The 25,392-nt window shown below is 45.4% G+C and overlaps 1 protein-coding gene across 1 annotated transcript; it reads right to left on the reverse strand.

Annotated features, from left to right (window-relative positions):
- Positions 1–1,425: 1,425 nt before the first annotated feature.
- ube2j1 (ubiquitin-conjugating enzyme E2, J1) lies at positions 1,426–24,299 on the reverse strand. The gene is made up of 8 exons (XM_084030050.1): positions 23,957–24,299; positions 12,910–12,983; positions 11,936–12,067; positions 11,374–11,458; positions 9,146–9,251; positions 5,589–5,718; positions 4,770–4,901; positions 1,426–3,272 (listed from the first exon to the last, which is right to left on the reverse strand). The coding sequence occupies exons 1-8, from the start codon at positions 23,985–23,987 to the stop codon at positions 2,982–2,984; spliced, it is 981 nt and encodes a 326-aa protein (XP_083886176.1). The 5' UTR covers positions 23,988–24,299; the 3' UTR covers positions 1,426–2,981.
- Positions 24,300–25,392: the final 1,093 nt, after the last annotated feature.

A 25,392-nucleotide genomic window follows, 5' to 3' on the forward strand; every position in this document is an offset into this window, starting at 1 on the left:
GGAGAGGGAGAGGAGAGGAAGGAGAGGGAGAGGAGAGGAGAAAGGAGGAGAGGAAGAGGGAGGAGAAGGAGAGGAGAGGAGAGGAAGAGGGAGGAGAGGGGAAGAGGGAGGAGAGGAGAAAGGAGGAGAGGTAGAGGGAGGAGAGGAGAGGAAGAGGGAGGAGAGGGAGAGGAGAGGAAGAGGAGAGGAAGAGGGAGGAGAGGGAGAGGAGAGGAGAGGAGAGGAGAAAGGAGAGGAAGAGGGAGGAGAAGGAGAGGAGAGGAAGAGGGAGGAGAGGGAGAGGAGAGGAAGAGGGAGGAGAGGAGAAAGGAGGAGAGGAAGAGGGAGGAGAGGGAGAGGAGAGGAGAGGAGAAAGGAGGAGAGGAAGAGGGAGGAGAAGGAGAGGAGAGGAAGAGGGAGGAGAGGGAGAGGAGAGGAAGAGGGAGGAGAGGAGAAAGGAGGAGAGGAAGAGGGAGGAGAGGGAGAGGAGAGGAAGAGGGAGGAGAGGGAGAGGAGAGGAGAGGAGAGGAGAAAGGAGGAGAGGAAGAGGGAGGAGAAGGAGAGGAGAGGAGAGGAAGAGGGAGGAGAGGGAGAGGAGAGGAAGAGGAAGAGGGAGGAGAGGAGAAAGGAGGAGAGGAAGAGGGAGAAAAGGAGCCATTAGAGTCCTAAAGTTCTCTGATGTCACATTTGTGCTTTTGGATTAAAATCTCAACAACTTTAGCGGAAACAGAAACAGGAGACAGAAGGTTCTCCGAGCCGATCAAGCCGTCAGCTACGAGGTGCACAAACTTGATTGAACCTCTCCCCGGGTCGATCAGAGCGCTCCCGCCCCCCGACTCCAAGTGTATAAAGAGTACACGTTAGATGGAGTTTGGGTGTATTTATACAAGCGGGAGGGGAAATAAGATGAGTGTTTGCATTCAGCTTCAGATACAAAGCAAACGAGAGATTAGTGCTCGGGGAATGTGTGTGAGGCGGACAGAAAAATGAATCACGGTGATGAAAACGACTCAAATCAGAGAGAACCTGCTGCGTTCAGAGGAAGCAGACCGTTTCCTGGAGATCCGAATCCAGAAAAAACAAGAAAACAAATTGTGCAACACGATGCAATTCTTCACGTTTCAACTAAACACATCCACTTCATTTAGCTTTTAAAGTGAACGTTGTTTGCAGCGTCTCCGGTAAACACCGTCTAGACTCACAGGGATGAGTCCAAAACGATGAGTCAGCACTTTCTGCCGGTTCCCTCGTCTCAACATAGCTGGGGTTTAAAGTGTTTTCATTGGATGCCTGACATAAGATCTGTGGTTATTAACGCACGCTTGAGAGACAGCTTCACATTTTCTTATACAATATGAAATAAAAATGTGCACATTTTTAGACACACACACACACACAGACACACTTCTTTCCTACATTACGTAGATTCTTACGCACCAGTTTCTGTTGGAAATGTTTTTATTTATGCGAAAAGGGGAAAAAAATCACAAATTTCCGACGCCAGGTGACGATTAATAATCTATAAAAATATACCGGCTCCAGAGTGGCGCTCCTCCTCCTCCAGAGCGGCGGGCTCCTCCTCTGCGCTGTCATGGAGGAATGAAGTCGTCGGTTCATGCAGTGAGAGACCGATTATAACCGGCTTGTGCAAAATAATGTTTTACTAGACATGTGAGGATTTCTCTTTTCTTTTCTTGGTCCTTTTATGGCCTTTCCCGTACCGTAACATCGTGAATAGACGAGCATCAAAAAGCAGAGCGGCAGGGATTTAGCAGAAATGTCAGCTTTTGGCCGGTCACTGTCACTGTTAAAGGAGTTTGTGGGTCAGTGAGAGCAACGAGTTACACTTTAGCTTTGACTTTTATGAACTCCGCTCAATCGGATGCTAGGCAACTAACGCTACAAGCAACAAGCTACAAGTAAACGTACAAGTCACGTAGCTTAGAAAGTGAGACATCTACGGCTGCGTATTAGGAACACTGTAAGGAAAAAAACTCAAAAAAGTGATAAATGTGCGAGTTTATTCACTTGTTGTCATAACATCCAGTGTTAGCGGAACCAAGCAACTTGGTCGGCTATGACAGCAAGTGAAAGCTACTGCTAGCATGTTAGCCCAACCACCCCTGATCAAAATTATATAATAAAACCAACAATAAGCCTCAACATCATCACCCTAAGAACCTTAACGAGGCGTGATGATTCACTAGAAACATTAACGTACATTCATGGGAAGTTAGCTAGCATAGATGCTGGTTGTTAGCATCGTAAATAAACTCGCAGATTTGCCGCAATTGTGAGTGTATATATTTTCCTTGCCTACAGAGGCCCAGATACGCCGTCGTAGAGGATGTGTGGACAAAACTAATAGATAAAACAATGTGTATAGTCGCAGGTAAAAATGTACTTGGGGGGGGGGGCAGGGAGGATTTTTTACCTTAAAAAAACAAAAACGTGGAGATACGGGAGAATTGATAATTCCATACCAACCATAGGAACCAACAACACAGCAGCATTAAAACATCACCCTGCCCGAACATGAAAAAAACAAATCATTCTAACATACACTCTGTGCAGATGATTAAGTCATTCATTTCAATCCCCATAATGTTGTTGACATATTATATTACAGTTTTAATTAAATAACGGGGCCGAGCAGCAGCCCCCAGCGCAGGACAATTATATGGAAGGGTACATGGTGTGTGTGTGTGTGTGTGTGTGTGTGTGTGTGTGTGTGTGTGTGTGTGTGTGTGTGTGTGTGTGTGTGTGTGTGTGTTTAAATGCACGACGCTCTGCAGAATAAAATCCACATTGATTAAAAGACACCCTGCAGGTGTTGTGGTGAGCGGAGGAATGAACGTCTCCCCTCGGCGACGACACTGAATCCTCCGCCGCCGAGCAGCGAGGGCAGAAAGTCAGACTCAGCCGGTCATCGTTCTGTTGGGGGGGGTAGGGAGGAGGGGGCGTGGCTTGAGGGTGAGAGAGGGGGCGGGCCAAGTGTGAGGTCACAGCTCGTAGTCGAACTTGTACTCTTGAGCCAAGTAGATCCTGCGGAAGATGAGCGCGGCCAGCGCCAGCGTGAGCACCACGATGAGGACCACGGAGCCCGCGTGGCTGTCGTCCCGGGGTTGGCGAGGGGGCGGGGCATAGAGCGGCCTGCTGGCCGGCTCCCGCCCCTCTCTCTGCCGGCTGTGCTGCTGGGCGCGGCGCTGCCGGGGGCTGAGAGGGCGGCCGGTGTCGGGGGCGGCGGGCGGCCGGGGGGGGTCCTCCAGTCCCTCGCCCGGAGACGCCTCCGCCTGTTGGAGGACGGCGTCGAGACAAAAGTAAAACATTTAGAGGTGAAATCTCCGTCGTCCCTTTGATTGTTTAACAGGAATTTAAAAATGAGAATGATTAAATGGTATTAAAACGCAGCGGGGATGCTTTCCTTTTATGCAGCTTCTTTGAAATAATAATCTACGAGCTTTTCCCCAGATCAACACATTAAAAACCTGCTCTCATTTTCCGCGTGAGATTTAATTAAAGATAATGTTGTGATGCTCCCGTTCGTTTAAAGTGACCGGTGCTGACGGGAGGAGGGAGGGTCTCTGGAGGAACTAAAAAGCAGCAGAGAAAACATACATTTCACCCACTTAGACCGGCAGAGGAGCTCCACAGTTCATCTGGACTCCTGGGGGGCGGCGTGGGATAACACGGGCCGGACCGGGCTTTAACCCCTGAACCTCCGACTTCGCCGGCAGATGGCGAGCCTATTTCTGTCTCCTCAAACTCAGAAAACACTAATCTAAGTCCTCGCTGTGCCTTCAGACTGGTTCTGTGGGGCAGCAGCTGGCGCCAAAAAACCAATCCTCTTAGGCAACAAAGCTCGTCCACATCATCTGAACTGGTGGAACGAACCCACGGGCTTCCAGCTCCCACATCCACTACAACAGAGAACACGGCGATAGAGAGCTGCTTGATTTCACACCGCCCTGGTAACTGCAGTGCAACCCAAATCCCCCCTTTCCCCTCCGATATGTATTTAAAAGGATTTTGCGTGAAGCGTGCCACCAATTAAAATGAACAATGTGGAATGTGTGTAACTGGCTGCAGCAGCAGCGTTTAATCCCTTTGATTGTTCGACACCCACCGCTTGGTCCAACAGTTTGGAGCTCGGATGGAAAACAAACGGCAGAGAGCTGACGACAGGTCAGGTTTTATTAAGACATGATAAATCGGGAGGAAGCCTTAAGAATCCATACTATCGACTTCCACATTTAGAGTTATATTTAAATGCAAGACGAGTTGGATTTCCAACACTCTCTTTAATTCCGGGTTTCCCAAACATCAAAAGTGACTCCACTCACAGTGAGCCTCATCAACAGACCTCAACAGTCAGTAAAACATTTACAATAAAAATATAAAAAAGAAGGCCGATATGATGGCGTATATATACACACTAACTCTTCAGGGCTGTAGCCTTCAATATCATATTATTATGATCTCTGTATTTAATCCATTTATTCCACCACTGCAGATATTCTTGTGCTTTGGTTTCTGATGCTAAATGTAATATAATTCACATTAAACTTCCAGGGGTTAAAGGTCACATTCTGGAACTATACGTGGATAGGAGCGAAGCGATGACGTGAACGGGAGCAGCAGCAACATAGAAGAACGGCGAGTAAACGTCTCGTCTTTAGTTGGCTGTAGTAGACATGAACGGAGGCCGATGGCCGGGTGGAGGCCAGTAAAGCCTCCTAATACCAGTATGCGGTGTGACGTGGGTGCTGGGGGTCGGGGGTCACACCTACCTGCTCGGCCCGGGGCTCCTCTGCATCCTCCTGGGCCGCCGACGTCGTGGACGAGTCTCCCTCGGTGATCGATGAAGGCTCGCTCTCTGCTCCGCCGCTCTCGCTCTCCTGTCGGGTGGAGCTGGACTCCGCCTGCGTGAACACGTATGTCACCATAAACAGTAATAATAATCAGAAATGCATGATGTTTGGAAACCAGTGAAACCTTCTGGACTGTTGGCTGATTGACTGGTTAGCTATCATTATTATTACGGCTCAAACCGAAGCAGTGATAATCGCCAACATCTCATAATAGCATGAACAATCAGAACATCTGGGCTGTTCATTAAAGGTGGTTTTAAAACGTTGATGAGGGGGAACTGTTGTAATGTAAACACATGTAATAGTTAAATTAATTCAGTGTTTCAGCATTAATTCCATCACACTTCTCACTCTGCTTCTCAGACTTTCTATTTTATTTATCTTCATTTATTGTTGTTTTTTTATGAAATCAAAGTTAAGCTGCCAATAATTCCTGCATACGTTTCCAATCAAAAGAGCAACAGGAACTTCATGGATAATGCTACTCGACTTTCCAGAAAACTGAATTTGCACATCGAATAGGTGATTTTACTGCTGATTTTTGTAAACCTTTACACTGTAAATAACAGTTATCAACCAATCACAGAGGTTCTGTGGTCTGAAACAAGACGTCAGACTTCAGGAACATCATGAAACAGGAAATGAATGAATAAATCAGACACTATTTAGACATCCTACTGAAAATAGAGCTACGAGGAGGATTTGAATGTGAAGGAGACGTGAAGCCGGTGTTGGTACCTTGAAGTTGATCTGCTGGGCCAGCTCTTTGGCCTGGTGGTCCTCGGCGCTGGGGTTGCTGTTGGGGGTCAGGGCCAGGAGGGCGGAGTGCATGGAGCAGCCGCACGCATCACAGCCGAAGTCCTGGGACCTGCCGGGGAGAGGGCACATGGTGGTCTAGTATCAGGTCTAGTATGTTCCATGACCCATCACGTCTGTAGTCCCGGTGGTCTGCTGAGCTCACGCCTCCGCGGCTGATTTATGCCTACTTTTTTTGGCATTTTCACCTTTATTGGATAGTTGAAGAGGCAGACTGGAAACCGGGGGAAGAGAGATTTACAACCTGCAACACGAGGGTCTCGGCTGGAATCAAAGCGGGGATGTGAGATTAGATCATCCGTTATTAGTCCCACGGCGGAGACATTTACAGCATCACAGCGGCGGAGAGGACGAGGCAACGCCAAAGAAGAGGCAAAATAGAACAAATATAAATAATTAAGTTACGGTGGAGATAAAAATGAGTCAAGTCAGGAAAAAAACCCTAAATGTGCAGACTGAGAGGAGGAGTTCAACCTCACAGTTTTTGCTTGTGAGGTTGTTTACACCGGGGGCTCTCAAACTTTTTCAGGGTCGGGGCGAAGTGATGTGTCACGATCATATCGGAGTTTCTATTGGTCCAAAGTTAACGTGGGCGGGAGTAACGGACACACTGCGCTTGTTTTAGTGGTGCAAATGATCCCCATCTTTAGATATGCATTATTTAATGATTTAGAATTTAAATCTAATTAGTTCGGAGCCCACTTTGAGCACCTCTGGTTTACACAAACAACTTCTGAGTCCAACTGATTGTAAACGCAGAAATGAGTTCCTGCTTTTCGGGTTGATTCCTGCAGCTCCACAAACAGTGAGTCAGATACCGGGGTCAGAGTTCAGTTCAGACATCCTTTCAAAGTGCGTTTCACAAAGTTTGCAGCCTGTGCGGCGGCTGGCACGTTGCTCTTCCTGCCAAAGACGGCGGCATCATCACGGTGGTCCTGGAGGAAATTTGGCTTTGTGACTGTGAAGATTAGATTGAGCTGCTTCTCTGGGTTTGAATCCTTTCAACAAAACTGGCAGGAAACCTGCGTGTGATGTTGTCTCGTTGTTGGCAGCGTCTCCTCAGATGACAGGTTGTTTTTTACCTTCGCCACCTGCAGCACGTTGACATCCCCGCTTCCTGCGAAGGTTTCAGACCATCGAGTGCACCTTTATGACCCTTGCGTCAGTCGTGACAGCGGGGGGGAAGAGGGGGGGGTCAGTGCATCATTTCACTCAACAAAGCCGCTTAGGGATGTGGTGAAAAAAACACATCAAGATGCAACACATTAAAGATGGTTTCCCTTTGGATTTGTCTCAGGGAAACGCTAATCGCCCCCCCCCCCCCTTCATCAGCTAATGGGCTGATGTTCCAGCTGTGAGGAGGAGGCGTGAATCATGCTCCGAAGGAGCGCCACGTCATCACCGCGCTCCTCGGGGGCTAAAAGGTGGCAACGGATAGATTTGGATACGTTATGGTATTAAATGATCCAAATCAGTGGAATTGGATTCTATTCAAGTCGAGTTGGGCTGCAGCTGGAGAAGACGGCGGGCTTATGAGGCGAGGCGTCGTGTCACTGGACGATGGCGGCTTAAGGCGGTTTCCAAACACGGACGCCACGCAGCCCGGCTCCACGGTTGGCTGATGGGTTTGCTACCGTTAATGATCTGAACCCTTTTTACGCAGAAGGTCTGATCATCAAAAAGACATCTGAGCTTCAGGACAAAAAAAATTATGAAAAACCTGGAGCTTTGGTTTGTAAGAACGTTCTGAGCGACTCCAACCGTGGACCAAAAACGCCACGGATGACATCACCAGGGACACACAGCTGACTGCTCACTTGATTTTCTATTTGTGTTTTATTGGAAGGTAAAAGTTTTTATGTGGATATTGAACAGATTCAGACCAAAACAAAAGGGCCGTGAGATAATTACGCCCCCTTCTTTCAATATAATAGAAGTCATATTTATTTTACTATATTAATGCTCCTTATTCAAAAGTAAAAACAACTGAATCAGCTGTGGTTTTTGTTTCCGTTTGTTGCCCCGAAGGAACTTATAGGTTACTTTGAACAACTCCCAATATATGCAACGCCAGCATGTGTCCTCTGTATGAAATGTGCACTCAGGTGTCAGAGATGACTGACATTTGTCCCAGAAACCCCCCCCCCCAACATCTCTGACAGTTTACAAGTCAGCCACAAACATCTCAGGTTTTCCATCAGGGAGATAAGCAGCACCATGTATTTATAGTAGAGTGTGTCTTCCTGTGTTTCTCATCTCCGTGTGCTAATGAAACACCAGGCTGATGGAGACCACTAATAGAGCAGCATCTTAGCAGGCTTGGTGGCGTTGCCTCCGAGGGGCAATGCGGTGTGAAATGGAGAGCGACGTGCCCACTCCTGCTGCCTCCAGAGACGGGATGCTGTGGCGGATAATCATTCTGTCATCCTGCCATACGAGGGGCTGGCGTCCCCGTCTGTAACCGTCTGTACCCGTCTGTAACCACCTGTACCCGCCTTTACCCGTCTGTAACTGCCTGTAACCGCCTGTAACCATCTGTAACCGTCTGTAACCACCTGTACCCGCCTTTACCCGTCTGTAACTGCCTGTAACCGCCTGTAACCGCCTGTAACCATCTGTAACCGTCTGTAACCCTCTGTACCCGTCTGTAACCACCTGTAACCGTCTGTAACCCTCTGTACCCGTTTGTACCCGTCTGTACCCGTCTGTAACAGTCTGTTACCGCCTATAACTGCCTGTAACCGCCTGTAACCATCTGTAACCGTCTGTAACCCTCTGTACCCGTCTGTAACCGCCTGTAACCGCCTGTAACCATCTGTAACCGCCTGTAACCACCTATAACTGCCTGTAACCGTCTGTAACCGTCTGTAATGGCCTGTTACCGCCTGTAACCACCTATACGGCCTGTAACCGCCTGTAACCACCTATACGGCCTGTAATAGTCTGTAACCGCCTGTTAAATGGTAAATAAATGGTAAATGGCCTCATTTATATAGAGCTTTTCTCCAAAGCGCTTTACATTAATGACTGACATTCACCCATTCACTCACACATTCACACACCGACCGTGGAGTCAACCACGCAGGGCGACAGCCAGCTCGTCAGGAGCAATAAGGGTGAGGTGTCTTGCTCAGGGACACCAGGCACTCAGCTAGGAGGAGCCGGGGATCGAACCGGCAATCTTGTGGTTAGCAGCCATCTGTAACCGCCTGTAACCGTCTGTGACCGGGGAGCATCAGAAGGGACGCGTGTGGACCGACGCTCAGGTGTACGACTACATTACACGCTCGGGTTTATCACGCAAGTAAAACCAGGATCGAACACCCACCTCACACACACCACACACACACACACACACACACACACACACACACACACACACACACACATACCTCAATAGCATTAGCAACACACACCACAGACCTCAAACAAACAATATTACTCTCTATCCAGAGACACACAGAGAGAGAGAGTCTTACTTTTTGGCGAGGGCCCTCCTCTCCTCTGGAGTGTAATCTAGAGATCCGATCGCTCCCTCTCCTTTGGTGGGCATGAATCCGATTATGGCTATCAGGGCGGTTCGGACTGGAAGACAGAGAGGAGGAGATGAGAACTGTTAAAGGAGGTTCAGCATCCCTGGGTAAAACACAGGAAGGTTAAATCACACAGCAGGCACATGTGGTGATGTTCGGTTCCCCCGGGTTACATAAGTGTGGAACGATGCTTTTGTTCGCGTAAGCCGGGATTTACCCCGAGCCCACACAAGGACGCTCGCCTGCCGCCGCCGCCGCCTGCTGTCACGCGTTCTCCAGCCGGCTCAGGACGCCGCGTGGCGACGCGGTCGGGGTCGAGAGTTTGTCTGCGCTACGACCGGATGTAGTTTGGTCTGGGATACGCCGAGAGAAGCATCTGGAAGCCCATTAAACCCGTCTGTCTTCTTCAAGATAAGCCTACTTTAAAGGTAATACCCCACATCGGGTTGTATTCACACACCTCCCCTTATTGCCATATTTAGATGCCCAGAACAACATTATAGATATACTTCTAAGCAATTAGATATCTTTGTTTTCTCTGAAATTAGAGAAGATGAAATATTCTCTGAGAGGTGATTTAGTCCTATTTTAAATCTTTGATATTATAATATTAATATAAAAAAACGATTGTGTTTAATACTTCTCTTTATCTGTGGTTGTCACTGCTGTACTGAAATGTATTTTCCATTGTGGCAAATTTTTTAATAGAAATAACTATGAAATAAATAATAAAAGATGAATCCCAGTGTCCTGGTGCGCTTTGATCCTCATCAGCGTAGATAAACGCGTCAAAACTGGAATAAAATGTCTCTTTAAGAACGTTTGGTGAATGAAGCCTTTGAGTCGTTTCATCTCATTATTCCTCCACGACGACGGGAGTTAATAGCCGACATTTCCTCTTTTCAAACGGAGCTGACGGACGCTCCGACACGCCTCGTCAAAGTCACGCGGTCGGAGATGAAACGCCGTCACATAAATTAAGATTTCACTCAACGACAAAAGAATATGAAGAGAGAAAAAATAGAGAACATAATAAAAGCAGAAAGTTAGTCGCTGTCACCGCTGAAGTGTGTACTTTGACAACAGCAGTGAGACTTTTTCACTTTTTGGATTCTGCAAAAAGAAGTATTTGACATTAGAACATGACAGCTCTTACAATTATAGAATTAAATTATATATTAAAAGCAAACAGACCAAGAAAACAGCTTGAGAAAATGTTTTCCATATTCATAAAGAGAGTGCTGCAAGGACGTCGTGTGTTCGTAGGTTAGGATAGCATCACGCTAGTTCCCTCCACAAAAAGGCCAATGGGATTTTGGATTATTGCAGTAAATAAGCTCTGTGACATCACAGTCACATGACCTCGAAGCTACACGAAGACTAGATGACATGATGACGTTTTGCAGTTTGGCATTTATAACAGTAAAGCCTCTTAAGCTTGTGTTAACCACCGACCTTGTTCTCTATCTAAGAGGAAATTCAAAATAAATCCATCGACTGTGAGAAGAAGGAACCGGAAGTGTGTTTATTTTTCTTTTAGATTCATTTTTGATCTTTTTTTTTTATATTGGCTGGAGCCGCTGAAGCTAGACAGGAAGGAGGGAGAGAGAATGCATTAAAGGACCAGCGAGGACTGTGTGGGAAGAGGCTTGCTTATGATCTTGGATGCCTTGTGAACAATCCGTTGCCAGGGGCAACGAGGTAAGCTCACCTGGTGGAGCGGATCCCAACTCTCCTCTCCTCACATACCACTGAGACGCATCATCATGTTGTCTATGAGTGTCTTTGTGCTGCAGAGAGCAGCGTATTCTACCGAAAACTAATCAACAATCTGATCCATCATCAGTGTAACCAAGCACTTCCTGCACAGGTGTTTCAAAATAAAACCCCTGCACCTGAATGGGCTTGCACGTTCCTTTAAATTAAAAAAAGTGAAAAATGTGGTCGGATTTATAATTATTCTTTGAGGTTTCATAAGAGAATCAAGGTAATGTGGTTTCTAATGGACTGAAAAGGTAAAAATCACTACTATTTCTATATTTCTGCTATACATTTCAGCAACCGATATTTTGTTCCAGCTTTCACAAATAACACTCTTAATACTTTCTCCTCCAGACTGAAACAGTGTCTTGGAGCCAAGAGCACTGCAGGTGGAGAACTTTGAGGAAACTTACTGCTCCAGGAGGGCTGCCAGGTCTCTGGATGGTGTCCAGAGATGCTCAGACAAATCTTCTTCCCGACTTCGAATCTTCCGTTGGGCTGCAGCAGGGAAGGCGGATGAAAAAGGAGGTGGAGGTGAGCATGTGGTTGGAGATAAATGAATAAAAGAATAGTATTATGGGGAAGAGTCTGCAAGGAGAAAATGCAGTCGGCTATTCTGCAAAAAAAAAAAAGTGAAAGCTTTCAAACAAATGAAAAAGAAATATTATAAATACAAGAGCAAAAGTAGCTGGACTGTCAAAACAAGTCAGTGCTTGTTTATCAGCCTGTCATTAGTGCAGGTGTCAGCTGTCTGAATATAATAGGCCGGTTTCGTATGCGCTCTCCCACAGTGTGTTGACAGCCGCGGCTTTAATCTGACAACCGTCGCTACGTGTGCTGCAACCAGGCTGAGGGGTTAAATGACTCGTGTCCACTTTCTGACCTTTCAATCCGATTTGACGTCTTCCTGTTCGGCACAAGCCGGGAGAATAACATCGATCGAGGGGGGGGGGGGGGCCTTCGTCGGCTTCTTACCGTGAGGAGGATGATGCTGGGCGGCTTCATGGGGTACTCCGGGGGAAGCACGATCCTGCCGTGGTAGACCCCGCCGTCGAAGTCAGAGTCTGGGGGTCCGCGTACGGAGAAGTGCCACTCAAAGAGGTTATCCTGCCAAAAAAAGAGAGACGTGTCACATGCAACTGCCGTGTGCATCAACCTGTGATTCTTTATGTCTGTCCGAAGAGACGTCCAACTCATACAGAAGGTAAAAGTATGAGAAAACTTCCCTTTATGTCTTAAATCATGAATCATGACTCCCTCGTTTTCTCTTCCTTTCTCTCGTTCACAGGTTTCTGAGGTATATCATATATTGTTATTTATTGTTATCAGGATAAGGTTTGAGTTAAAAAACTAAATGCAAGTTGTAGGTAAAAAGAAAAAACTTTAATTTATAAATATCCTTTGGGCGTTTCGCAGGCGCCCCACCTCACCAACATCCTGATGCTCAGTAGAAACGGTGGTGTTCTGGGGTAGTTTTAAGTCAAATTGGGGCTTGTGACAAGGTCACGTGTCTTCTCCTCAGTTCTTCTACAGTCAGTGATCAGCTCCTTTGGGTTTCTGCCGACGTTGAGCAGCAGGTTGCTCACTCAGGGAGACTGTCTGCTGCCTTTACTCTGCAGGCGATCAAACGGGACTCACGGCGAACTCTCGCATGCCACCGACGGTCGTTCTCACGCGATTCACTTCGAGCAAACGAGACGCCGCACTTCGGCTTTTTGACAAGACGACATCGCAATGCAAGGAAACACTGAGTTAATGCGCGGAGGTGTAAAGTTAAAAGAGGATACAGCGGTGGAGGACATTTTGGACAAAACTACAGTATAAAAAATGATCAATCAACTTTTGTGAAGCCTGAATTCCCCAAAACTTCAACTTCAACTAATTAAAGTATACTTTAAATATCCACCAAAAGATGCTCTGCTAGAAGATTGATTCTGTGGTGGACTTACTTCCAGGGGCTGGGCGTGGTAGTGCTCGGTGGGATCCCTCAGTTCAGCAGCCTCTTTCATCAGCCGCTTCACCGCTGGTTATTCAACGGAAACACAGACACAAGAGAACGGAGGTTAGATGTCAGTAAAACAGGGGTCTCTCTGTTTTCTGTCTCCTGCATGTTTTAGAGGCCATCGTTGCCGGTCTTCCAGATGCAGAGGTCTGCAGTATCTCCTGAGAACCAGGACGTAAACACAGATGGACGGATGCAGAGGGACAGGGCAAAAAACAACAACATCACATGAACATCACATTGCATGTTATGCTCATTCAGACAGCTGGAGTAGAAAAGGCTCCGTCAGAATGTGCAATCCAAAAATGGCAGGTTAAAACCGCCGTTGGCACTTCTGTTTCTGCACAATCATTCCACGAGACACAGTCAACCACAGATTTTGCTTTGACTGATTTATTTATCATTGAGCAACTTCTTTTTTTTTAAATGACAGAAAAAAATATATACTTTGTTTCTCTTTTTTTCATTAAAAAAATAATTTATCATTTTTTATTAAATTTTTTTAAGAAAAATGATGTATATTTCAATAAAAATGTGATTGAAAAAATGACAGAAAAATCAGTTAAAAGACAGAACGACTAACTATAGCGACATGTCGGTATTAAAGAGTTTCATAACCAGTTTAAAAGTTCCTCTTCCATTTTCAACAAGTTCCAAATCACTGCATTCAGCATCTCAAATGTGAATATTTTCCAGTTCTCTCAGACCTTTATGAATTCATGGATTTATCGAGACATAATGTTTCATCAATAATGAAAATAATCATCGGTTTCTGTCCGACAAACATAAGTCTTCCCTCCCAGAGTGAACATAATCCGTAGATGGTGTAAGTACATTTTGTGAACTTGTAACTCAAGGCAAAAAAAAGCGAGTAAACAAGTTTTTTTTTTTTGCAAAGTTGTGTTGGAGAGGTCAATCTCTACCCGTAGCGGCGTTTTGTGAGGAACATACTCTGGAAAATGAGGCGGCGGAGAAACATCTGCTGGCATTAACCCTCGTGTCATGACCCGACACACTCAGGCCTGCTGTGATAATCTGAATACAAACAACCTCATCACTCCAGGAAGGATGGTTACACAAGTCCAGCTGATGATGCTGGTAATGATGATTATAGGTGAGGAGGAGGGAGGTGGGGGGTTTAATCACTGCCCTGGCACTAAAGGACACAGAGAGGCTCCTTGATGCAACGCTACAGGCTGCAGCTACAGGAGTCCTCACAAGGGGGGGGTCACATCACAGCCCATCTAAGGGCCACGCCTTGGGTTCAATATCCCATCATGCTTGTGACACGAGGTCAAACAGGACTGATGTCACGGTGTCGGCCTCGTGCTCACCGCAAGTTCAAAGGAGACGTCGAGCTACCGGAGAGTAAGCTCCTGCTCTCTTATTGGCTGATAGAAGAGCTAGCAAGAGGAACCAAGATGGGGGGGTGGAAATGTCATTTGTGAAAGAAAGAAAAAAAGGAAAGCAGAACTAAGAGGTATTCATGGAGGCAAAATGGGGATGGAATCCAATCGAGTGCCGGAGTGTTGAGCTGGAAATACAGACTGTGAAATGAGCGTGGGGAGAAGAAGATGAAGGGCAGCTTTGGGGATGGGCGGGAGGGCAAATAACAGGGAGGGAGGGCGAAGGCGAAGAGCTTCAGAGGGATGTTTCAGGGCTGCAGGGGCGAGCGAAGCAGTGGAGCGGAGAGAGATGGCCCGACACCACGCTGCGTTCAGGGGCACGTGTTCCCTCCGATTGTGCCCGAGGACGCGGACACTCTTCAGTGAAGATGTGAATCAGTGATCTCACATCGGACGCACAAGGAGAAGAGTGTATGTGTGTGTCTGTGTGTGTCTGTGTGTGTGTGTGTGTGTGTGTGTGTGTGTGTGTGTGTGTGTGTGTGTGTGTGTGTGGGTGTGTGTGTGTGTGTGTTTACAAGGCACCCTCCTCCTCCTGTTTACATGAGGGTGCAGGGTCATGCAGTGACGCAGTTTCACTCAAGCTTGAAACTAGTAAAATGAGGGCCATGAGAAACCGATCCTGTGCAAGAGGACAAATCCGTCCTTCCTGCAGACGCCTGCGAGAGCATCCGAGCCCAAACCTGATCAGAATACACCTCCTGTTTTCATCGCTTTTGCATTGCAAAATGGTAAAAAACCTTTCAGACAACTGTGATGAAACTGAGAGAAATGTTTTCAGAGTTTAATCATGGGGAAAGGAGCCTGGGTTTCTCTTCTATCTCGCGGTCTTGAATGCAAAACCCGAGTGATGAAATAACCTGCTTGATCATGATGACATGTGACTAAAATGTGGTGGAAAATAACTAGTACATTTACTCAAGTGCTGTCCAACTTTGAGGTAAATGTATTTTCATTTTCTGCCAATTTACATCCACTGTGAGAATATTGTACATTTTACTCCCCTATATTTTTTTATTTAACTTTATTTTTGTTAGATGGATGGATGGATGTCATGATATTATTGGTTGAAATTAGTACGTAATACTAAGCTGATGTAAGCATGCATCATATTTTCTTTTCAAGGAAGGAACAACATATTGGATTTTGATATTAAAATACAAAGAAATTGATTTTGTTTGTATTTATGTCAGCATATATTGTTGAATAGGGTTAAAAAGGGCATCTTTAATGTCATAACACGACTGATTCTGCGGCTGTACCGGGTCTGCTGTGTTATATGTTATTAATACCTTATGTCTGTGAAACTCACATCATGCACTAAAAGAACGATGGGCGAGCCGAACTATGTAAACAAAGCACAGAGGAGCTCAGATTTCAACGGATATTAATATTATTATTAATGCTCTGAACGCCATAGAGAGAAGCGTTAGATACATTTTGTTGACTGCAGAACGTTTCCTCTGCTCTCCCTGCACGCAAACATAATTCCACCTTCATCAATGACAATCTGTTTCTGAAAACGTTAAGCTTCCGACAGAAACCCAAAATACAACAAAGCCGTGTGCCCGATGCGGCCCCCACCACACTTAAAAGCCAACAAATTAAATAACAGACAGGAAGCTTAGCTGCGCGGCGATCTGTGAACAGCTGAGTGCGAGGCTTCACAGCGGGAGCTCCATCCATCACCGGGGGCAGCGTCACATTTCACATGCACAAACGCTGAGCCAGCGGTCGCCGGGCGGAGCCTTATTCAATATTTTTTTGGAAAAGCCTAACCAGATGGTCCATAACTTTCCAAGTGTGATCTCTGTTCGTGTGATAAGTCTGCATCCATCTGCTGTACAAAACCTGTCTCTACCAGAGGGGGGGGGGGGGGGGGGGGTATGGATGGATGATACTCTATTGATCCAGAGGGACCCCAGCTGTCATTGGGCGAAGGCAGGGTTCACCTGGGTTCACATGTAGAGGCAGACAGGTAACCAGTCTATCATGTAGAGACAGACAGGTAACCAGTCTATCACAGGGAGACATGTAGAGACAGACAGGTAACCAGTCTATCACAGGGCTGACATGTAGAGACAGACAGGTAACCAGTCTATCACAGGGAGACATGTAGAGACAGACAGGTAACCAGTCTATCACAGGGAGACATGTAGAGACAGACAGGTAACCAGTCTATCACAGGGCTGACATGTAGAGACAGACAGGTAACCAGTCTATCACAGGGAGACATGTAGAGACAGACAGGTAACCAGTCTATCACAGGGAGACATGTAGAGACAGACAGGTAACCAGTCTATCACAGGGAGACATGTAGAGACAGACAGGTAACCAGTCTATCACAGGGCTGACATGTAGAGACAGACAGGTAACCAGTCTATCACAGGGAGACATGTAGAGACAGACAGGTAACCAGTCTATCACAGGGAGACATGTAGAGACAGACAGGTAACCAGTCTATCACAGGGCTGACATGTAGAGACAGACAGGTAACCAGTCTATCACAGGGCTGACATGTAGAGACAGACAGGTAACCAGTCTATCACAGGGAGACATGTAGAGACAGACAGGTAACCAGTCTATCACAGGGAGACATGTAGAGACAGACAGGTAACCAGTCTATCACAGGGAGACATGTAGAGACAGACAGGTAACCAGTCTATCACAGGGCTGACATGTAGAGACAGACAGGTAACCAGTCTATCACAGGGAGACATGTAGAGACAGACAGGTAACCAGTCTATCACAGGGAGACATGTAGAGACAGACAGGTAACCAGTGTATCACAGGGAGACATGTAGAGACAGACAGGTAACCAGTCTATCACAGGGCTGACATGTAGAGACAGACAGGTAACCAGTCTATCACAGGGAGACATGTAGAGACAGACAGGTAACCAGTCTATCACAGGGAGACATGTAGAGACAGACAGGTAACCAGTCTATCACAGGGCTGACATGTAGAGACAGACGGGTAACCAGTCTATCACAGGGCTGACATGTAGAGACAGACAGGTAACCAGTCTATCACAGGGAGACATGTAGAGACAGACAGGTAACCAGTCTATCACAGGGAGACATGTAGAGACAGACAGGTAACCAGTCTATCATGTAGAGACAGACAGGTAACCAGTCTATCACAGGGAGACATGTAGAGACAGACAGGTAACCAGTCTATCACAGGGAGACATGTAGAGACAGACAGGTAACCAGTCTATCACAGGGAGACATGTAGAGACAGACAGGTAACCAGTCTATCATGTAGAGACAGACAGGTAACCAGTCTATCACAGGGAGACATGTAGAGACAGACAGGTAACCAGTCTATCACAGGGAGACATGTAGAGACAGACAGGTAACCAGTCTATCACAGGGAGACATGTAGAGACAGACAGGTAACCAGTCTATCACAGGGAGACATGTAGAGACAGACAGGTAACCAGTCTATCACAGGGCTGACATGTAGAGACAGACAGGTAACCAGTCTATCACAGGGCTGACATGTAGAGACAGACAGGTAACCAGTCTATCACAGGGCTGACATGTAGAGACAGACAGGTAACCAGTCTATCACAGGGAGACATGTAGAGACAGACAGGTAACCAGTCTATCACAGGGAGACATGTAGAGACAGACAGGTAACCAGTCTATCACAGGGAGACATGTAGAGACAGACAGGTAACCAGTCTATCACAGGGAGACATGTAGAGACAGACAGGTAACCAGTCTACCACAGGGCTGACATGTAGAGACAGACAGGTAACCAGTCTATCACAGGGCTGACATGTAGAGACAGACAGGTAACCAGTCTATCACAGGGAGACATGTAGAGACAGACAGGTAACCAGTCTATCACAGGGAGACATGTAGAGACAGACAGGTAACCAGTCTATCAACTATTTTTAAAAACCTGGTTTTAATGAAATCACAATAAAAGCAGAAACTAAATAAAGTTTCGTAGGTGATTATCTTGCTCACGCTCTATGTGAAGTCGTTTCTGTGAAGTTCTCTGAAGCCAGGAGACGGGCACCTTTAATGTTGGGCACAAACACACCAGAACCATCCTTTTAAAGTTCCAAACACCTAGAAAAGTACAAGGAGCTGGCGTTCCAGGAGAACGTGGAGCAGAACAAAGAGAAACCACGGCGTTGTTACGCAAGAGGGAAGAAGAGAGCGGTCCTCGGGAAGGAAACCGAGGAAGAGGGAAGGAACGGAGAGACCGCAATTCCAATGAGAGGAGGAGAAAATCGTCTGGGAGGAGGTGACGTGAGGCGTCTCCTGATATTTTTGACTGAGGAAAGAAGCTGCAGAGCCGTTGTGGTTGGTGTGGAAACGGATGTAATTGATATGCTGGTGTGATGTCGGCTGTTGTGTCGGAGGTTTAATCCCCGTCTGTTAGGTGTATTTACTTCACTCTTGGGTTCCTACATGTTTCCTAATTCCACCGTTTATTTTCCTTAAATCCTTGCCTGCATTAAAAGATTTGGCTGAACTTAATGTTTTATGCTGATGGAAGTGAAGGTGGTATTACGGTTGCTAACTAGGCCAGATCAGTCCACGGAGGTATTCCTTCAGGACAACACATTTAGTGAAGGGTTTTTTTTTATCTGTAATTATGGGCTTGCTGGGATTCTGGGATAAATCAGCAGCATTCTAACATTTTTTTTTCTTTTTGTAAGACTTTTGCAAAGACACGGGGAACTTTTAAAACTTGGCAAATTAACTGAACGATCTGAGAAAAGATATTTTGTAAAAAAAATCAAATTTTTTATTATTATTTTTCTCATTTTTAGTCACTGTTTTTTCCTGGAGGTCAGCGTGGATAAAAAATTCTTTACAATGAGAGTGCCGACTGAATGCTGCACGTTATCAGCTCTTGAACCTAAAGATTGTACAAAATCTCACTTTTTTTTTAACATAGCAAACAGATGCAGAACCAAACTTCTCAGCTGGAAAAAGACCCCGCTGCGCCGGTGACAAATGTGATAATGTACGACTTTCAAATGTTGTAACAGATTAATTGTCGAGACTAACGGAGGTCTAATGGTCGGGACTCCTGGGTGCCCTCAGCGATCAGCCCTAATTAAACTGTATCTCTGCATGCGCTTTGAAATGATGATCCCGATATAAATATGGGAACCATTAAGCCACATCATTGCATTTCTATTATTCCCATGCCTGTGTAGGAGGTCTGCAGCATACAGCAGCCTGGTGAACGGCTCAGAGTTACTGTGTGCATGTCTGGTAAGTTGGACTTCCAGCGTACGGTATATGCCTGCTGCCCGAGGCGACAATAAGCCTGATGTGTGGTCTAACTTGTCCTGACAGCACAGTGGTGATCTCTTCAACAACTACCCAGCAGGTCTTGGCCTTATTCCCACAGCAGCAGCACATTATAGCTGTGTGGAGGAGTGACTGACTGTGCAGAAAAATAACTGACTTTTAACTTTGTGAGCAGTAAAAAAACGACTTGTACCATCCTCCGTCCCCCAGTTATGTATATAACTACTGCATGCACGTATGCTGTCTGAATACTGTACTTTTTCCTTACTTTCTAAAAACAAAAGCGACAATATATGTTCTTTGTTTGAGAAAGTTTTGCTAATCCCAACAACACCGTTGGTGTTGGTCAGAAACTGAAGACCCTTTGAGGGGGAGGTTTTGGCCAAGCTGAGAGAGCTGTAGCTGAAAGCCATTTAGGTTAAAAGATTCTCTCTCTCTACCTTCCAGGCCACCAGCTAGCGGTGATTTTCCACGCGGAGAATCCATCAGTGGCCTGCAGAGGTGTGATAGGCTATCAGGGCCGGACAGGCACTCCAGAATGAAAGATGAGCCACTTTGAAAGAGTCTGCTCGGCGCCTCATCCAACAGTATCTTGTGGGACGGCGACGGGCAGCTCCCAGCTTTGATGGCAGGGGCGAGTGGCAGCTCACACTCAGCCCGGGTATCTTCAGGTCACGGGCGGATAGCTATCCTGGTGTCAAAACCAAATCTCTCATTATCTGATCTACCTGGCCATTCGTCGTCAGAACTTCTATTTGTTGCCCTAAAAGGGCAATTACAGTGAAAGTACAATTTTCTTGTAGTTTTAGGCAAATCGCAAATGTAGAGCAGCTCCGAATATGGATGTTTAAGTCATTCATATTGGTATCTGTGAATTTTAATCAAATATTTTTGAAGATAAGCATAGCACAAACTAGAACCATTATCTACTACGAGCAACACAGAATTCAAGGTTGGGTATGTACCTCGTTTTTTGGGTCTCGGTTAGTTTTTAAGCTTGTATTTTTATTTAGTTAATAAATAGCTCATATATTGTTGTTGTTTTCCCCAACCCTACGACATTGGTACAGGACGGAGAACATTTTGTCCAGAATGGACGTACAGTAATTCAGAGGGATGCTGCGCTGGAGGAGAAGAGGGTCCAGGTCTCAGCACAGCATCCCAACCCTCAGCACCACCGGCCCTGCCATGCCAGAGCCTGGATGCTCCCTGACAGGAGCTCCACTGCTCCAGATCCCATGCCCATTTTTGGCTCTTCCTTCCGGTAACAGTAAGCAGAGATGACAAGGAAAAGCCCTTTCCCCCCCCACACAAGTGCCTCTGGCCTCTGTTGGGTTGGCGGAGGTCCGGTCACTGGCCCAAGGCGAGAGGGAGATAATCCTCGTCAAATCATCTTACGTAACGTATAGTTTGGAGTGTTTGGGAAATGATTCATAGTTGGCCCAGAGGGGGGAGAGAGGAAGACACTATTGCGTAATAAAATAAAAGCCAACCCTAAAGATGTGAAAAGGCACAGAGCACTTCCTTCCGAAGTCTGAGCACGTTTTTATTGCTCTTCTGGTAAAAGGTAAAGTGCAGATAGTTAATCCCACTCGTTCCGTCAGTGCCAGAATTTAGAGGAAACGGTTGGGTATGATAACGTTCAGTGGGGGGGGGGGGATATAGTACATTTTGTACACCAGACAGCACACAACAAAAATAAGATTCCCAGCCACGTGGATAATAAATGTGGAAGACTTAAAATGGAAACAGCTGGAAAACTCAGGGTTTTTCTGTCAGAAAAGACGGAGTTGGAATACATGTTCATTATTGCTAAATTGACCTCATTAGGTGCTAATGATTTCGAGCTACTTCAGGTTTAATTAGGGTTAAGAAAGTCAACAAGGGGTTTCCCAGCAGACTAACTGAAGGTATCGGTGCAGGTGAGGTCAGTGAACAAAACCAGCACCGAAATATGCAAAGCATGCACCATAAGACTACATACTACACCGCAACGGCAGGCTTCTATCTCTAGCACACACGTGTTGAGCTGAAATGACAGTTCCTTCCATACGGTGACGAATTTTCCGAGTGAAACAGGATGTGCAGGCGCGACGTTGTAAGACGTCGGGAGGAAAAGATTTGCTTGCTACCTTCTCTGTGCCTTTAAAAGATGCAGATTTCAGCTCAACTTTAAGCCCTTTGTGTCTGATTGGCTATCCAGGCTCTCAGCATACACACATAACTTATTTTTTTAACTTACATTTACTAAGTTGACGCCCTAGAGCACTCTTAAGTGTAATTCTTCAGCAGTTTGATAAATACAGGCCCAGGTCCGCCCCACCTTGTCCTTTCTCTTACCGATTTGAAGATTTTTTACGAAATGTTTTTAGCTTATCTCAAACGGTATGAAATGATAAATACATGACAGATTTCCCCAACAACTCAGGTTGAACACCTCACTTAGAAACTTGAAATGTAACTCTGGATGGATTATAGAGATAATATGCTGTTACCTGTAGGAGAATATGATCCTTGATACTGGACAATCGGCTAAATAGTTGATCAGAATATCATCGACCACAGAACAGGACCTACTTAGTGTACTTACTACCTGCTGAGCAGATCGAATGATGCACATCTGTCTTCATTATCGCCGATAAAGCAGATCATTTACCACAAAAACACAGAAAATACATTTTGACATCAACCTGATATCCTTGGGTTTTAGTTTGTTTTGAATGATCTTATTTGAAAATGTCACCTTGGGTTTCTGGTTTATTGTGATGGCCATCATCATTTTATGAAGCAAATTAATATCAATTAGTCAGGAGAATAATGGGCATATTAGCTGCAGCCCTATATTTTATTATAAATGTAATAATAATATTTGCTTTGTTTTTACAATCAGTGAGGAATCGGTTCAAGTTGACTCAACACGTGCATTACACAGAAACACCAGCCGTTCTGAAACCCTGAATATGGAACTGGAAACCGAAGACTCGACACCAGTTCCAACCCAGTGGCTCTAAACCAAACCATGCGTGAGTATTGAACACCTGCGTGTTTGCGTCCGTCCTTGGAGCGAGTTGTCCACCCGTAGAGCAAACATCAAGCTCAAGCTACATAACGTACTAGCGAGTGCTTGTGAAACGTGGCATGGACTCAATGCTTTCACTACGTTTAGTGGATGTACAGCATATTAAACATCAAATTGTCTAGAGGATGAGTTTAAATAAAGTTGTAACAGTGAAAGTTAAACAGAATCTGTGTACAAAAAATAAAAGGTCTGTATGCATTTTTTTAAATGAGTAATGTGACATGGTCTAAAATCATGCCATATGTTGCAAAAATAAAATCCTGGTCCACATCTGAGCTGAAGCATAGAGGCAATGTTAAATGATTGCTGTGGGATATTTGGGTGACTCAAAATCACAAATGTATAGCAGATGTGCATTAACAATTAAGCTCAATGGTGTTATTGCCACGTAGTATTCATTCAGAGAGACTAAATACTCCTAAAAACACTCCTAATATACTCCATATACTTCGAAAATACTCCTCCTTGCACTGCACAACAGTCATGTTTTCTTGCAGAGTTGCCTTTAAGTCACTCAGGTACAACAAAAACGAGTAAAAAACAAAAAAGAAGAAGTCAAAAAGGTTAAACTAGATAAAAACCTATAGAGCATTTCCCCAAGTGCATTGCCTAGGAAAGGTGATTTTGCATATTGGCAACAAATGTGAACGTAATAATAAATATATGTTTTTACCCCCTAATCCCATGCACAAAGTAAGGATTTATTGTACTGTAGTATCTTATCTTAGAAGTCTTTGTCAAAGTAATCATGTTGCTGTGAAACGTGGAGTTTTGGTGCTTCACTTGTTGCTAGGGGGAAATAATCCATCTATATAGGGCCAGCTAACGTTAGGTCAGCCTCTCTGTGCAAAACCATCACTTCTGCTTTTTTTATGTATTTCTTAATAACCGAAACGTAAATAAAACACCGTTCATAAATGACTGGCTGCAACATAAAGCAAGCAACGTTGCACAACTGAGCACCACGTCGACTTCCAGCCCAGCAGGAAGAAGAGCAACGACAACGATACAGAACTAAAACTAAAACAAGGTATCGTCACGTTTAGTTCACAGTTGATAAAGAAACAGTGAACATAAATGAACATATTAAATATCGGCTCATATCGGCGGTAGTTTTGTAACCTGATGCTAATGGAGAGGTGTCAACAACAGTGAGCCCGGTGGGTTTCACCTGCGAACCCCGACAGCTACTACACAGAAACATGTCAAATAAAAAAAACAGCTCACCCGGACTCTTGAGGTTATATTTATTCTCCATCCTCCCGTTTAAAGACGAATACGTGCTGCTGAGTTTCTGTCGCTAAGTCGCTAGCTCGCTCCTAGCGTACCGGGACGTTAGCTTCACTTTAGCTAGCCCGGCTAGCTTTCCTTCCTCGTCCTCCTCAAAAACGAGCCGGACAGCTGGAACCGTCGGTCGTCCGCTCCTCCTCCCGCCCCGCCTCGGTGTCCCGGTCCTCGGCGAAGATAGACGATGTTATCGTCCGGCCGTCGCGCGAACACCGAAGGGTTGTTTCTCGAGTTATTTCGATTCTCTCCCCAAACTGTTTGTAAGACGTTATCCTGGTGACGTCACTGGTGGAAACGTAAACAGGAAGTGGGCTGACTTCTTCTTTGGATTTTAAATGGCGGTTGGCAAACTAGCCTGTGGGTGCATTACCGCCACCTACTGGATTGAAGTGTGGCGCAGTAGAATGATAGGAAAATTAATTAATTAATACAATTAAATAAATAAATAACAAATAAACACATGAAAGCTCTAATAATAATAATAAAAATTGCCATTTTGATTACTATTAATAATAATAATAATAATAATAATAATAATTCAAACTAAATAATATTAACAGTAATATTAAACTGAACTAAATGTCCATATTTGTACTGTGGACTTAAGTAAGTAAGTAACATATATTTATATTGCACTTTTGACAGATACAATCACAAAGTGCTTGAAGTAAAGGTAGAACCAAGAGCAGCATCAATGTCATCACAAGTATACAACTATACACACAAAACATGACATTAAAACAGAGATAGAGACAGAGGTCTACCCAAAAGTTTGAATAGGTCTGCCCTTTAAAGACTTCCACAGTATCAGCAAACCTAATCAGCATGGGTAGATAAGCAGCGCAGCTTGCGGGCAGCAGCTGTGAAAGCTAAATCCCCACTTATGGTCTATTTGACCCTAAATGGACCATCATTTAGTAAACGAATATCATGCTGTATTGAAGAAAACTTGCAACTAGCGATCAAGATCACAAGGAGAAGCAGTGTCATTTCCTAATCGACTTCCATGCAATCAGAACCAGAGGCGTTGCCCCCTAATGGCCAGCAGAGAGAAGGCGAGTTTAAGGAACTTCAGCTTTGGCTTGCCTTTTCAGCCGCCCGCCTCCCTCTTAAGTGATGATTCATCCATAGATCCCTATATGGTAACTTCTGTCATACCTGAAAGTGTCATCATAGATTCTGTTTATTATTATACCGGTCACAGCAACGGATCAAAAGAAGCTGAAATGACAGAAATAGTCTGTACACATTTCCTCTTGCACACAATATTTTTGTCCATTAAAACTTCCTGCTGAGCGCTGAGGGGAAGCCGGTGCATAACCGAGTGCTCTCAGGTGAAGAGGGGAACAATATGATATTCCATGTCCCATCTTTTG

The sequence above is a fragment of the Eutrigla gurnardus genome (genome assembly GCF_963514095.1).
Source record: "Eutrigla gurnardus genome assembly, chromosome: 16".
In the NCBI taxonomy this organism is placed as follows: Eukaryota; Metazoa; Chordata; class Actinopteri; order Perciformes; family Triglidae; genus Eutrigla; species Eutrigla gurnardus.